The 12,204-nt window shown below is 34.5% G+C and overlaps 7 protein-coding genes across 7 annotated transcripts; 2 read left to right on the forward strand and 5 right to left on the reverse strand. All coding sequences in view use genetic code 12, as the record gives it.

Moving 5' to 3' along the window:
• The first annotated feature begins 201 nt into the window (after positions 1-201).
• DFJ63DRAFT_320709 (uncharacterized protein) lies at positions 202-3,008 on the forward strand. The gene has a single exon (XM_064907230.1). The coding sequence runs from the start codon at positions 267-269 to the stop codon at positions 2,943-2,945; it is 2,679 nt and encodes an 892-aa protein (XP_064759915.1). The 5' UTR covers positions 202-266; the 3' UTR covers positions 2,946-3,008.
• On the reverse strand, positions 3,009-4,457 carry DFJ63DRAFT_320710 (uncharacterized protein). Its single transcript, XM_064907231.1, has one exon. It carries the CDS (start codon positions 4,097-4,099, stop codon positions 3,068-3,070), a length of 1,032 nt encoding a protein of 343 aa, XP_064759916.1. The 5' UTR covers positions 4,100-4,457; the 3' UTR covers positions 3,009-3,067.
• Positions 4,386-5,370, reverse strand: DFJ63DRAFT_229310 (mitochondrial 37S ribosomal protein bS21m). The gene has a single exon (XM_064904236.1). It carries the CDS (start codon positions 5,209-5,211, stop codon positions 4,672-4,674), a length of 540 nt encoding a protein of 179 aa, XP_064759917.1. The 5' UTR covers positions 5,212-5,370; the 3' UTR covers positions 4,386-4,671.
• DFJ63DRAFT_230398 (uncharacterized protein) lies at positions 5,371-6,529 on the forward strand. Its single transcript, XM_064904246.1, has one exon. The coding sequence runs from the start codon at positions 5,530-5,532 to the stop codon at positions 6,439-6,441; it is 912 nt and encodes a 303-aa protein (XP_064759918.1). The 5' UTR covers positions 5,371-5,529; the 3' UTR covers positions 6,442-6,529.
• Positions 6,529-9,277, reverse strand: DFJ63DRAFT_229308 (TFIIH/NER complex ATPase/helicase subunit). Its single transcript, XM_064904235.1, has one exon. It carries the CDS (start codon positions 9,143-9,145, stop codon positions 6,617-6,619), a length of 2,529 nt encoding a protein of 842 aa, XP_064759919.1. The 5' UTR covers positions 9,146-9,277; the 3' UTR covers positions 6,529-6,616.
• Position 9,278: 1 nt separating this feature from the next.
• On the reverse strand, positions 9,279-10,690 carry DFJ63DRAFT_234793 (uncharacterized protein). The gene is made up of 2 exons (XM_064904252.1): positions 10,361-10,690; positions 9,279-10,269 (listed from the first exon to the last, which is right to left on the reverse strand). Exons 1-2 carry the CDS (start codon positions 10,530-10,532, stop codon positions 9,611-9,613), a joined length of 831 nt encoding a protein of 276 aa, XP_064759920.1. The 5' UTR covers positions 10,533-10,690; the 3' UTR covers positions 9,279-9,610.
• On the reverse strand, positions 10,612-12,174 carry DFJ63DRAFT_233181 (triglyceride lipase). Its single transcript, XM_064904250.1, has one exon. It carries the CDS (start codon positions 12,013-12,015, stop codon positions 10,849-10,851), a length of 1,167 nt encoding a protein of 388 aa, XP_064759921.1. The 5' UTR covers positions 12,016-12,174; the 3' UTR covers positions 10,612-10,848.
• Positions 12,175-12,204: the final 30 nt, after the last annotated feature.

The raw sequence follows: 12,204 nt of genomic DNA on the forward strand, positions 1-12,204 counted from the left end.
ACGTACCTTCTGCACGTCAAAATGACGCATCATTTTCTGAAGACGTGGATGCGTTCCTAAATAGAGTTGAATATGATGTCTTGGATGACCAGGAAGAAGAAGAAAAAGAAGAACTCCAACATGAAGAAGATGGAGAAGAATTAGTTGATGAACATCAAGAAGATTATGATGTTGATGTTGATGTTGATGCTGACGAGGATGACGAAAATATTAAAGAAGATTCAGTCAAGCAGCAAGATGTTCATCTTGAAGCACATCACTTTGACATGGAAAGTGAAAGGGAAGAAGTAGGCGATGTTGCTGATCAGAATGACGAAGAAATGAATATTAAATCGGAAAGAATTGTCGAAGAGAAGTATGACACTGAAGTGGTACAATCCCAAGATGAAGAGATCTCTAACGATGTGAAAGACTTTGTTGTTCCTCAAGATGTCGACGAAAAGTCAACGGAATCCAACATAATTCCGAAACTCAGTGAAGAGACTACTGTTGACGACGATCATTATCATCCGGAAGAAATTGAAGCTCCAAACTTGGATACAATAGTTGATGACACTATAGTTGATGACACTAAGAATTATGAGGATATTACAGAACATAATATCGAGATCGAGATACCGTCAAAGGAAGTTGAAGAAGTTATTGGTGTTGGAGGTGAAGTTATCAATTCCGCTGAATTCGACAAAGCACCTGAAGTTGAAGAATCAACAGTTTTACCAGAGCATTCAGAAACAGATCATATCACAGAACCCTCAGAACCCTCAGAACCTTCTGCAAAGGAATTAGTTGTTGTTGACGAACAAGTCTCACAGGAAGTGACTTTTATTGAAGTGCCTGAGTTGCAGACTGTCATCGAAGATTCTCAACATCATACCGAAGTTGAAGAAGATGAAGTCTCCGGCAATTCTAGTTCTGTCGCTCTCGGTAATATATTGGAGAACTTGAATGAAGGTCTTGAATCCGAAGAAGTTAAAATTGGCGTTGAAGAATATGTCGAAGAAGATGTTAAGGAAGATGTCGAAGAAGATGTCGAAGAAGATGTTAAAGAAGATGTTAAAGAAGATGTTGATGTAGATGTTGCAGATGCAGATGCAGTGGTCGAAGTTGAAGCCGAAGTCAAAGCTGACTCTAATGATGATAAGGAAGAATTCAATGATGAAATTGACAATTCAGTTGACATATCTATTGAAGAAGCTAAAACTTATGTCGAAGAAGAAGCACCAACCATTGAGACTAATGGCGTTGAAGTAGATCAATCCAATAAAGAAAAACATTCTGACGATCAATTGGTTCTCGAAGTAGAAAGGGAAGAGCATCCTGTTATAGCTTCTAATGAGCAAGTTGCCGATGTTGAAGTTGATGATGATTCGTTAAAGGAGCAACATGGTGTAAATGAAGAAACCAATACAATGGAATCAACCTCATCCGAAACAAAATTAGAAGAAGATGACGTAGAATCCACCAATAAGACTGAAACTGTTTCCACAGAAACTGACACCGTACAAGAAGATACTTCTGAGAATTTAAAGAAACGTAAATCAGCTACTGATATCACGGATGCGGCTTTCAAGAAGATAAGAAGAATTTTTAGTCCATTTTCATGGAATGAGACTTTAGATTCAACTCAGAAAATTATCCCTAAGCCAGAATTAGACGAAATCACCGAAGATACTGGTCCAGAAGTTGAGGAAGATCAAGATATTGAAATCGAAGAGCACATAAATAGAGAAGAGCATGAAACTGAAGAGGTTGATGTTATAAAGGATGAAGATGAGACTGATGATAATGAAGCCGCTGAAGCCCCTTCTACATCAGATTTACCAGCCGAGGAGCCGGAAAGTTTGGAACAGATAGTTGAGGTTGAAGTTGAAACCAAGAACGAAGAAGAAATTTCAACAGAAGATAAAGTTCAAGATGCAGCAGTGATACCAGAAATTGAAACTCATCCCACTCATGAACAAGAAAGAAATGATGATAAAATTGGAGACGATTTACTTGATCCAGAACTTAAGATTGAAAAGAATCAAGTACAACCCGAAGTAGCAAAATCACCTCCTCGCAAAAAGAAAGTTGTGTTGGGTTTAGAAATAGAAGAATTCCCAATAGGACCAAGAAGATCTTTAAGAAATGGTCATGGATATGGAGCTGGAGCTGCTCCTGAAGTCGTTACTAAAGACAATTCAACACCCGAACCAGAGATGATTAACGAGGTTACAACTCCAAAGCATTTGATATATGATGTTAAGCTTGAACTTCCAAAAAGAGGTCGTCGTTCAACTCAAACTTCCCCTAAAGTGGCAGATGAAGTTATATCAGATGTAAAGGAAGACCATCCAAAGAGGGGCCGCCGTGCAGCTAAAGCGTCTACTGAGTCTGATAATGTTATACCAGATGTTAAATTAGATTTACCAAAAAGAAATCTTCGTGGTCTGAAAATTGCAAAGGAGGTTGATAACGTTTTACCAGAAGTTAAGCTAGATATTCCTAAGAGAGGTCGTCGTGTTACTCAAGCTGCTGCTAAGTCACCTAAGAAAGTCCAAAAGGCTGTGGATTTGCCTAAGAGAAAGACTGGTCGTCCCTTCAAGATTGCACCAGTTACCGAAGAAGATCCATCTTTAAAGGTACCAATTGCAGAAGAAACTACTAATCTGAGACGAGCTTCTAGAAGAGTTTCTCGTACTTGGGATCAACTGGAAGATCATCCCGCTTTACGAACGCGCTCAAGATCTCCTATAAAGAGATCATTATCAGAGGAGATTGCTGTAGCAGAGGTTGAACTTAGTCAAGGCACCAAAAACTTAAATGCCAGAAGAAGAAGTTCGAGACTTCAAAAGATTGAAGCCGAGCCGGACACAGTACCTGAGACGGTACCTGAATCTGAAGAAACATCAATTACCCCTGCTGAAGAGATGAGAGGTAGAGGTAGGAAAAGAAGAAGGCAATAAAAAAAGTGTATAATAAGTCTATAAATTATTTATTTTATGTACAAGTTGGTATTAAAAAAGTGGTATGTAAAAATATATGCAAAATGCCAAAATTAAAAATTAAGAATATCTCTCTATCTCTTTTATGCAAGATATGCCATTGAAACCTCAAACGTACTAAAGAATACCATATTAACAAGAAATGAACGTGAAACTGATATACCAAGGCCTCTATACAATCTTCTTTCGATTTTTTGTAATTTTCTCTTTTTTGGAGGTAATTCGGGTAAACCTTGTTCCCGGCGTAAAATATTTGTGACTACATCTTTTTGAATTAATGATTTTGTAGTATCGACCGGGAAGATGAAAACCCACGAAAGCACTCCAGAGAGACCACCGGCGAGTAGAATTGAAATCGGTGATGATTGTTTGGGGTCCGAGTTTATAATGTTATTCATGGCCCATTTCAAAGATTCGTAAATTGAATAGTAAAACCCTGAAGATAAGGAATCTCGGAGAAAATGATATTTGAAACCGGAGTATAAACCGGCCACTCCTTCATGTTTAATGATCTGTCTTACGATAGTTACTGTTGAGTTATTGACTAATTCTTGATGACTAGCCTGAAGATTACCTGGAAGTTGAGTTATTGATTTATTATGAACCAATCTTTCTAATTGAGCATAAATTTTAGTAAATTCAAACGGACATGCAAATAATGAAACCCCACCACCTGCTATAGTTCCTGAAATAAAACATACGGGTATGTTTCTTAAAAATGGATGTAGTGCAGGAGTATCACCTTGATATAAAGTATCATAAGTGAAAGGTTTCACGGCGGTGAATAATGACACACTAAGAGATTTCGAGAATGATGTAGATACCAATGGAGCCCATATACCTCTAAAGAATCCTTTAACTCCTTCTTGCATATACGATTTCTTAACACAATCGAAATAACTTGTGAAATGTTTATGAGTTTGCATTCTAGTTTTGACGGTGTCCAAGGGGAATCCTATGAAAGTTGATAAAAATGAAGCGGAGTATGCTAAAATACTACCCCGATAAGGTCTCAATTGATCGGGAAAGATATGTACTGCTTTTGAATAATCGATTTCACCTGTGATGGCTGGTATTCCACCTCGTTGAGGGGTCTGATCTGAATATTTACTCATGGTAAACTATCAATTACTAATACCACGTTTAGATCCAATTGAGTTTAAGGAATTTGTAAGTTAAAAAAAAGAGCTATGTGATGATCTTAGTGGTTGCTTCCAATCAATGGAAGGAATGAAGGAGAAGACTTGTTTAAAACAGCACACTTCTGTACTTAACTCTATAAAATGACACGATGATCCACTTAAGAATACAGCTTAAAATGAGCTTGTGGTGTTGATGAAGTGTTTTGGTTGATTTGATCAAGCAGTCCAGCCCAGTCCCTAAACAGAAAAAAAAATGTTCCGTCTCTGCGGGAGAAAAAGAAGATCTGTCAGGGAAATTTTAGAGATAATGATAATTACAGTGAAAATGGGATGTAAAATGTACAATTATAACATTTATTTATGTTACAAGGGGTTGGTATGGAGGAGTAAATATATACAATATGGAAAATATATGAAAATGCTATTACTATCGTAGCATTATTATGATTTATGTAGCCTTTTTAGGACTACTTTTATGAGTGTTTGATGGTGAATGACAAGTCAAGTTATAAGACAGATTCATTAATGACAATGGCTTACAGAGACTAATAACCTCTTCTTCTGGCATCATTAACTTCAGCCATTAAATCTTTGAAACCTTCAGAGAACTTCTTTCTCCACCATTCTCTCTTCTTTTGCTTTCTATATTTAGCAGGACGAATATATCTTTCTTGAACCTTTTGGAAATATTTTATTCTATTATCAAATCCTAATCTACGGATTTGACCAAATGCTCTTCCTAAGGAATTATGTTGAACATCAATGGTTCTACCTGAAAGTGGTCCAAATATCTTTATCTTTTTAGCAGTATCTCTTGGTTGTGGAGCTAAATCTAAAGTACCATATTGACTTGATTTAGAATTGAAAATATTGGAATCAGTATGCTCTAAGGAACTATTTAATAAATCATTTATGTCACTTATAGTAGCACCTCTTTTACTTTCTTTTGATTGATTGATGGAATTATTCTTAAAGTTGTTAAAATCAGAATTAAAACGTGTAGCAAGCACACTTCTAGATATGTTGTTGACAGCTGGCGATACCAAGGATACACCCAAGCGTCTTGCACCGAGACTACGTAACATAATATGTGTGATTGTTATTGGTTGTATATGGTCTAACCTTCTAACTTCTCTAACTCATATTTGAAAAACCTGTTGAAAAAAAAAAATCACAGAAAAATTTAGAGCACGACATTTCAGATGTCGTCGGTTGATCCCAAAAATGTCTCTTATATTTTTTGGTTGTTTATCTCTAAAATAGAATTAAGTTAGCTACAAACCCCCAAATAAGGAACTAACCTATTTAAAGCAAGCAACCAATTATCATTTTGGTGTAACAGGCGTTTCTACTTCCTTACTGTACGTTTAACCATCTTAATTGTTATCAACTATATGTGAGGAATGCAATACAATTCCAATTTAATATCTACTACGTTGTTTGAGGAGAGTAATGTTTCTGTGTTTAAAATCCCCCCTGGTGAATTGAGTATATCAAAATGGAACCTTAATGAATCGAATATAATATGGAAGGGGAATCTAAGATTGATAGAGCAAGAAGTGATACAAGATGATGTAGACTTGTTTGCTACTCTACCAGGTTCAAGACTTCATTCTACAGATACATTGACATGGGGAAACACGTTACAGCGAGTAAAAGTTTGTGATGATAAGTTTATAAATAAGGGTCCTAAGAAACCTTATGAAAGTTTAAGAGCCAAACTAGAGTTGTATAATCCGGTGACAATACATCCGAGTGTGGGAAATTTAACCACAGTGAATAGAGAAGAGTTATGGGCTGAAGTATGGTATAATCCAATTGCCTCATCAAATATTGATCATGATAATAATAGAGACGATCAATTCTCAATAGCTAATGATGGTCAGGAAACCATACAAATGTCTAAGGAATCTCCAAAGTTTTACAAGATCATATCTCAATTGCCAAGTTCAGGATATCAACCAATCCAAGGCACCACTGCTTATTCAGATAGTCTTTTTAATGAAAAAGGAGTATTATTACAGGTAGCTCTTGGAATCAAACTTGGTGATAGTGCTGATGCTACTGGATTTAGTGAGAGTTTCAATCTTTATAAGAGAAGATTTAGAAATGTGGAAGAGCAGTATTATTATGAATTGAAATTACTTGATCTTGAAGATAAACTGGCCCAATTATCTCTTACTAGTCATACTGAAGATACACTATTTCCCTTAGATGATAGTAAACATGAAACTAATAGAACTGGTTCTATTAGCAGCTTTGACAAAAGCAGTGACGAAAGTGATGATGAATTTGGTGATTTTGTAGGTAGTTGACTGAACTTCCAAATGGTTAATAGAATTGCATAAGTTATTGTTTGTTGTTTGACTTTTTTATTTTTATAGATGATTATTTTTGCATGCATGTTATTGGCTTTTTATAATTGGTATTTATTTATCCATTAAATTTAATATATTAAACGTTCCACTATATACTATATAAATCCCACATTTAAACCTTATCTTTATTCTTTTTATAATATAATTTTTGAATTATTGGATTATGTTCCTTTAATTCTTTATTCTTATTCTTACTATATTCCACATACGCCATATCTTCACCACCAGCCAATCCAGCCAACGAACCTGCAGTTCTTGCGGCATTAGCACTTTCAATCTTTGCTCTCCTTTGGTTTGATATGAAGTTTGTATCTATATCGTCACCCACTTCCAAGTTTGCTTCATCTTCATTCTTCAATAACACATTTTGTAACAACTCTCTTCTTTCCTTTGGAGTCGAATATGCTAAATCCTTCAACTGTTCCATTCCACTTAAATGAGTAATGACCTTGAATGCATAACCTTGATCTACAAGGAATGCTTGTCTCTTAGTGGAATAATACATTTCTTGAGTATCTTTAGAAACCAATGAGTAAAAGAAGGCATTGAAACCTTCATCATTACGTCTTTTAGCTCTTAAAATACGACCAAGACGTTGTGCTTCTTGTCTTCTAGACCCATAATGAGAAGAAATTTGAATTAAACAAGTAGCTTCTGGTAAATCAATTGATGTATCACCAACTTTGGATAAAAAGATAGTATTAACTTCATCATTATGTTGGAAATTTTGTAAAATCTTCATTCTTTCCAGTTGTGGAGTTGAACCATAAATAAATGGTTTATTCAATTTAAGAGCATATTCTTGTAAGGCATAAACGTTATCACTAAATACAATAATCTTATCACCTCTCTTTTCATGATAATGGATCAAGTATTGACAGGCTTGAAATTTAGTTGGATTCATGATATATAATAACATCTTCTTTCTGGCTGATTCACGTAAATATTCTTGGTAAAATTCGGAAGTCATTGGACACCATACTTCTGCACATTGAACATTTGCAATATGACCCTTTTGAGCAAGATCCATCCAATTAGCTTCATATAACTTTGGACCAATTAAGAAATTTAAATCATCAATCTTATCATCTTCACGAACTAATGTTGCGGTAAGACCCAACTTAGCATGTGCAGCAATGGTACTGACCACTCTTCTGAACATAGCAGCAGGTACCACATGGACTTCATCCAAAATAATAAAACCCCATTCTCTTGATGTTAAGAAATCCATAACCTTTTGGGAATCATGCGATCTCTTTTGACGATTGGCTACCATAGAGTACGTTGATACCACTAAACCAGATTCAGTTGAGAACATTTCTTTATTATCTGATGTGAAAACAGCTACATTTTCTGGTTGAATAGTACACCATTGTAAAAATTGTTGTCTCCATTGCATAACCGATACTGATGACGTACATAATACAATAACGGATTTCCTGATGGTACAAGCAGCAGTTATACCAACTAAGGTTTTACCAGCTCCACATGGAAGAACAATAATACCTGATCTAGCACGACCATTACCAAACATTTTAGATAATGATTTTTCTTGATATGGTCTAATTTGTGTAGATGGTTTTAAATCAATTTCCAAATCCGCATTTCTAGAATCATTACGGAAATCATATTCTTCCAAAACAGGGAAATCTATTTCTTGACATCTTCTTTTTACAACTTCCACCGATTCATTAGCGATTTCAAATGAATGAACTTTATCTAAATCATCATCATCGTCATCATTTCCAACTACGGAGGCAAAAATGTCTTCAGCATCAGTTTTAACTTCAGTAGCGTTCTTTTTGGTTCCAGGTATTACTAAGTCACCTTGCTTTGGAGCAGCAGTCTGTACTAACCCAGTACCAGTAACGATATTTTCAGAAGATATGATACGTAACAGACCAATAATTGGATCTTTTAATAACATTTGTAATATATCAGCCTGACTACTTTCAACGAAATATTTGTTATGCTTCAACACTAATTTGACTTTACCATATGATACAGTAGCTTGTCTAATAAACTGAATTATAGACTCACTAATTGGTACTTTAGATAAACGATTCAAAACCAGGATGATATCATCAGTTTCTAACCCAACAGAAACTGCCGCATATAATGAGTAAGCGGTGATTTTATATTCATGAATGTGAGATGGTCTTGAAACTGGTTCTGCAATGGTAATTAAGAAATCTTGAGCTTGTTCAGCTAAGGGTGAAAATGATTCTAAGATGATTCTAAGATCACTAGGTGATATCCATATAGGTCTTGAAAAATGATCTGGTTTTAACTTTAAGTAGGAAAAATCTGCTTTACCAAATGCTTTTGATACCGCATCAGGAACATAATCAGCAGGAATATCAGGTGTTAATTCCACCAATTCATCGTCAGATATAGGAGTTTCAGGGAGTTCTTCCGTAATGGTATTCACTGCTTCTTTGACCTTTTTACGACTTGGACCATTTGAATTTGAATTGGTATTATTTGATCTCTTCTTGGTCGATCCCCCATATGAATAGTCATCATCCTTCTTTTTCTTCACTGATTCATTTTCATCGTCATCATCTTCGAAAGAATAATCGGAATAGTTACCTTGATCTAGATCAGCATAATTTATCCCTCCTGCTCTTCTTGAAGACATTGCTATTTTGATTCGTAGTCTTGAATGGGTAAAACTGAGATTATTAATGAATTCAATTTAACCTTTTGATTTAAAATCATATTTCTAACAAATTGGTGTCGTGCGACTACCGACAAAATATTTACAGTTAATTGCAATTTATGGAGTATACTATTTCTATTAATTCTACTCTAATGCTATAATATAATATATAATGTACAGAAAATAACTAGTTACAAATGGGAATCTAATCAGTGAATTTGTATGAACCAGTGGCGAAAGTGATTGAACCACCTTTATAAGCACCTCTTTTCATTTTATTTTTATTTTTAGTGAAATCTTTACCTCTAACTTGAGTTAATTTTTGATTTGCTAATTCACCCCAAGTACCAGCTACACCTTTATAAGTATTATCCTGTAAAGCACCATGAGCGAATGAAACTTTGGATCTGTCTATTCTAGAGAAATGTTTTCTTTGTCCTGGTTTTAATTCTTCTTCTTCAGCTGGAATTGGTTCTGGCGATGAAGAGTTTGATGATATAGATTCAGTTTGGGAAGATGATGAATCTGATCTATGCTTTTTGGTCTCTGGTTCCTCCTTTTCTTCCTCTTCTTCTCTCTTTCTTTTTGGAGTTTCTGATTCTGATTCGGAATCTGATTCGGAATCTGAGTCTGAGTCTGAGTCTGAATCCGAGCTACTATCTGAATCAGAACTGGAGTCGGAGTCGGATGAATCTGATGAGTCTGATGAATCTGAGTCGGAATCAGAGCTTGAACTTGAGTCTGAGTCTGAGTCTGAGTCTGAGCTGGAATCTGAGTCTGAGTCTGATGAATCGCTTGATGAGTCTGATTCTGAGTCTTCTTTTTCTTTTTCTGTAGATTTCTTTTCAGTTTCTTCTTTGACTTCAGTTTTATCGGAAGTTTCTTCTTCTTCTTCTTCATTGTCTGAGTCTGAGTCTGAGTCTGAGGAATCAGAGGAGTCTGAGCTAGAATCGGAATCTGAGTCTGAGGAGTCCGAATCTGAAGAGCCTGATTCTGAAGAGTCTGAATCTGAAGAGTCTGAATCTGAAGAATCTTCTTTCTTTTCTTCTTTGTCTTCTTCTTTATCTTCTTCTTCATCATCACTTGAGTCAGAGTCATCATCACTATCTGAGTCTGAATCTGAGTCTGAGTCAGAATCCGAGTCACTGGAAGAATCTTCTTCTTTTTTATCTTCTTCTATAGCATCATCATCACTTTCTTTCTTACCATCTTCAATAAAAGTTTCTAAATCGTCTTTAACATCAACTAATTCAATAGATTCATCAGCAATGACTTTATCTAAAGCTTTCAAAACCTTTGCCAAAGAGGCATCTTTGGATATATAATCACGAATATAAGAAATGACTAATTCCCTTGAACTTGACATGATAAACTTAATTAAGACAATCGACAAATAAATTAAAATAAATAACCTAACTGATAAGATTATAATTAAATATTATGCTGTGAAAATAAATTTTATATACCAAAAAAAAATTTTGAAAAAAGATGAGATGGTCTGCATATAATCACATATTAAATATAAAAAAAAAAGAAATTATTATTGCAAAAGTCACGTGGGTGAAAATATAGCTATACGAAATAGCTTTTTTGTGGGGAAATTAATCATGATAAGCAAACATTTATATAGATGTATATTATTAAAAAGAGTTCTAGTTTAAATAAATAGATAGGTATAGCAATTACAATTTAGTATCGAAACTACCTTTGAATCCAGTTACTTCAGATAATTCACCGGCTAACATATGACCATATTCAATACCAAGAATTTTATTTCTATCCTTACCATATTTGAATTCAGCATATTCATCAGGTTTTTCGTTTTCGAAATCAGCTTGACGTTTTAAAATGAATTCTTGAAGGATCTTGATGGTATCTTCTGGTTGTTCAGCATGGACTAAATGTTCCCCCTTTGGAATATCATATGTAGCACTTAAATAACGTTTTGGAATTGCTTCTCTTACAAATGGGATGGATTGAGGTGGATTCCAATTACCATTTGAACCAATGACATGACATACTGGTAATCTCATTAAGGGTAATAATTTCATTTGTTGTGGTACACTTAAAGCTGAACATATATAACTTGACATTTGAGCTTCTTTAGATGCTTTTGTTTTATATTTGATTTCACCATCTTCAATAACAGTTATAATTTCATCTTCCATAAAATCTTTTAAAGCTTCAGGATGCATCTTTTTATAAAAGGAGAATTTAGTAAAATATTCAACGATATCTTCTTTACTATCAAAAGTATCGATTAATAAAGACGCAATTTTAGCGAATAATTTTCTAAATCTTTTAGTTGAATTTTCATCACTATATAACACAGCTTCAATTGGAACAACTGAATCTAAAATATTTGGATCATAAAATCCAGCTAATACAACAAAGTGACCACCTAAAGAATGACCAATAGCGATATTTCTTGAAGTTAAATTATTTTTAAAATCATCAGTAGTATCATTTTCATAATTTAAAAGTCTTAATAAATCCTTACCACCTTCATCCCAACGATAAACCCAACCTAATTTCCCTTTATTTGCTAAAGCTGAATCGCCATGAGATACATTATCGAATGAAATACAAGAATCCAAATACCATTTATTCTTACCAGTTGAAGCTTGAGATAATTGATATAAATTCTTAATGATAAAAGTCCAAACCGATTTATTCATACCTGTACCATGAGCAAAGATCAAATTGAACTTGACAGCATCCTTAGGAATGATTTCAGTGGTTTTATATTTATGATATACTAAAGTCAATCTATCATCAGCTAATACCGTACTTCCAACATGTCTTGGAAAGTAAGCAGGACTTGATTTTGTTTCCACTGTGAATGACATTATGAGTGGCAATTGACGTGAATGTGGATATTTTATACAATAAAGGATCAAATAACGGTTTCGAAGGAAATATCAAACCTTCTAGACATCTCTATATATATATAGTTATACGATTGATTATAGGATTTACCGAGGTAAATAAATATTTCCAAATGGAGATTATTTTCTGTAACCATTTTTCTCCTTTTG

Source organism: Scheffersomyces coipomensis (assembly GCF_036884675.1).
Source record: "Scheffersomyces coipomensis strain NRRL Y-17651 chromosome Unknown DFJ63scaffold_7, whole genome shotgun sequence".
Taxonomy (NCBI): domain Eukaryota; kingdom Fungi; phylum Ascomycota; class Pichiomycetes; order Serinales; family Debaryomycetaceae; genus Scheffersomyces; species Scheffersomyces coipomensis.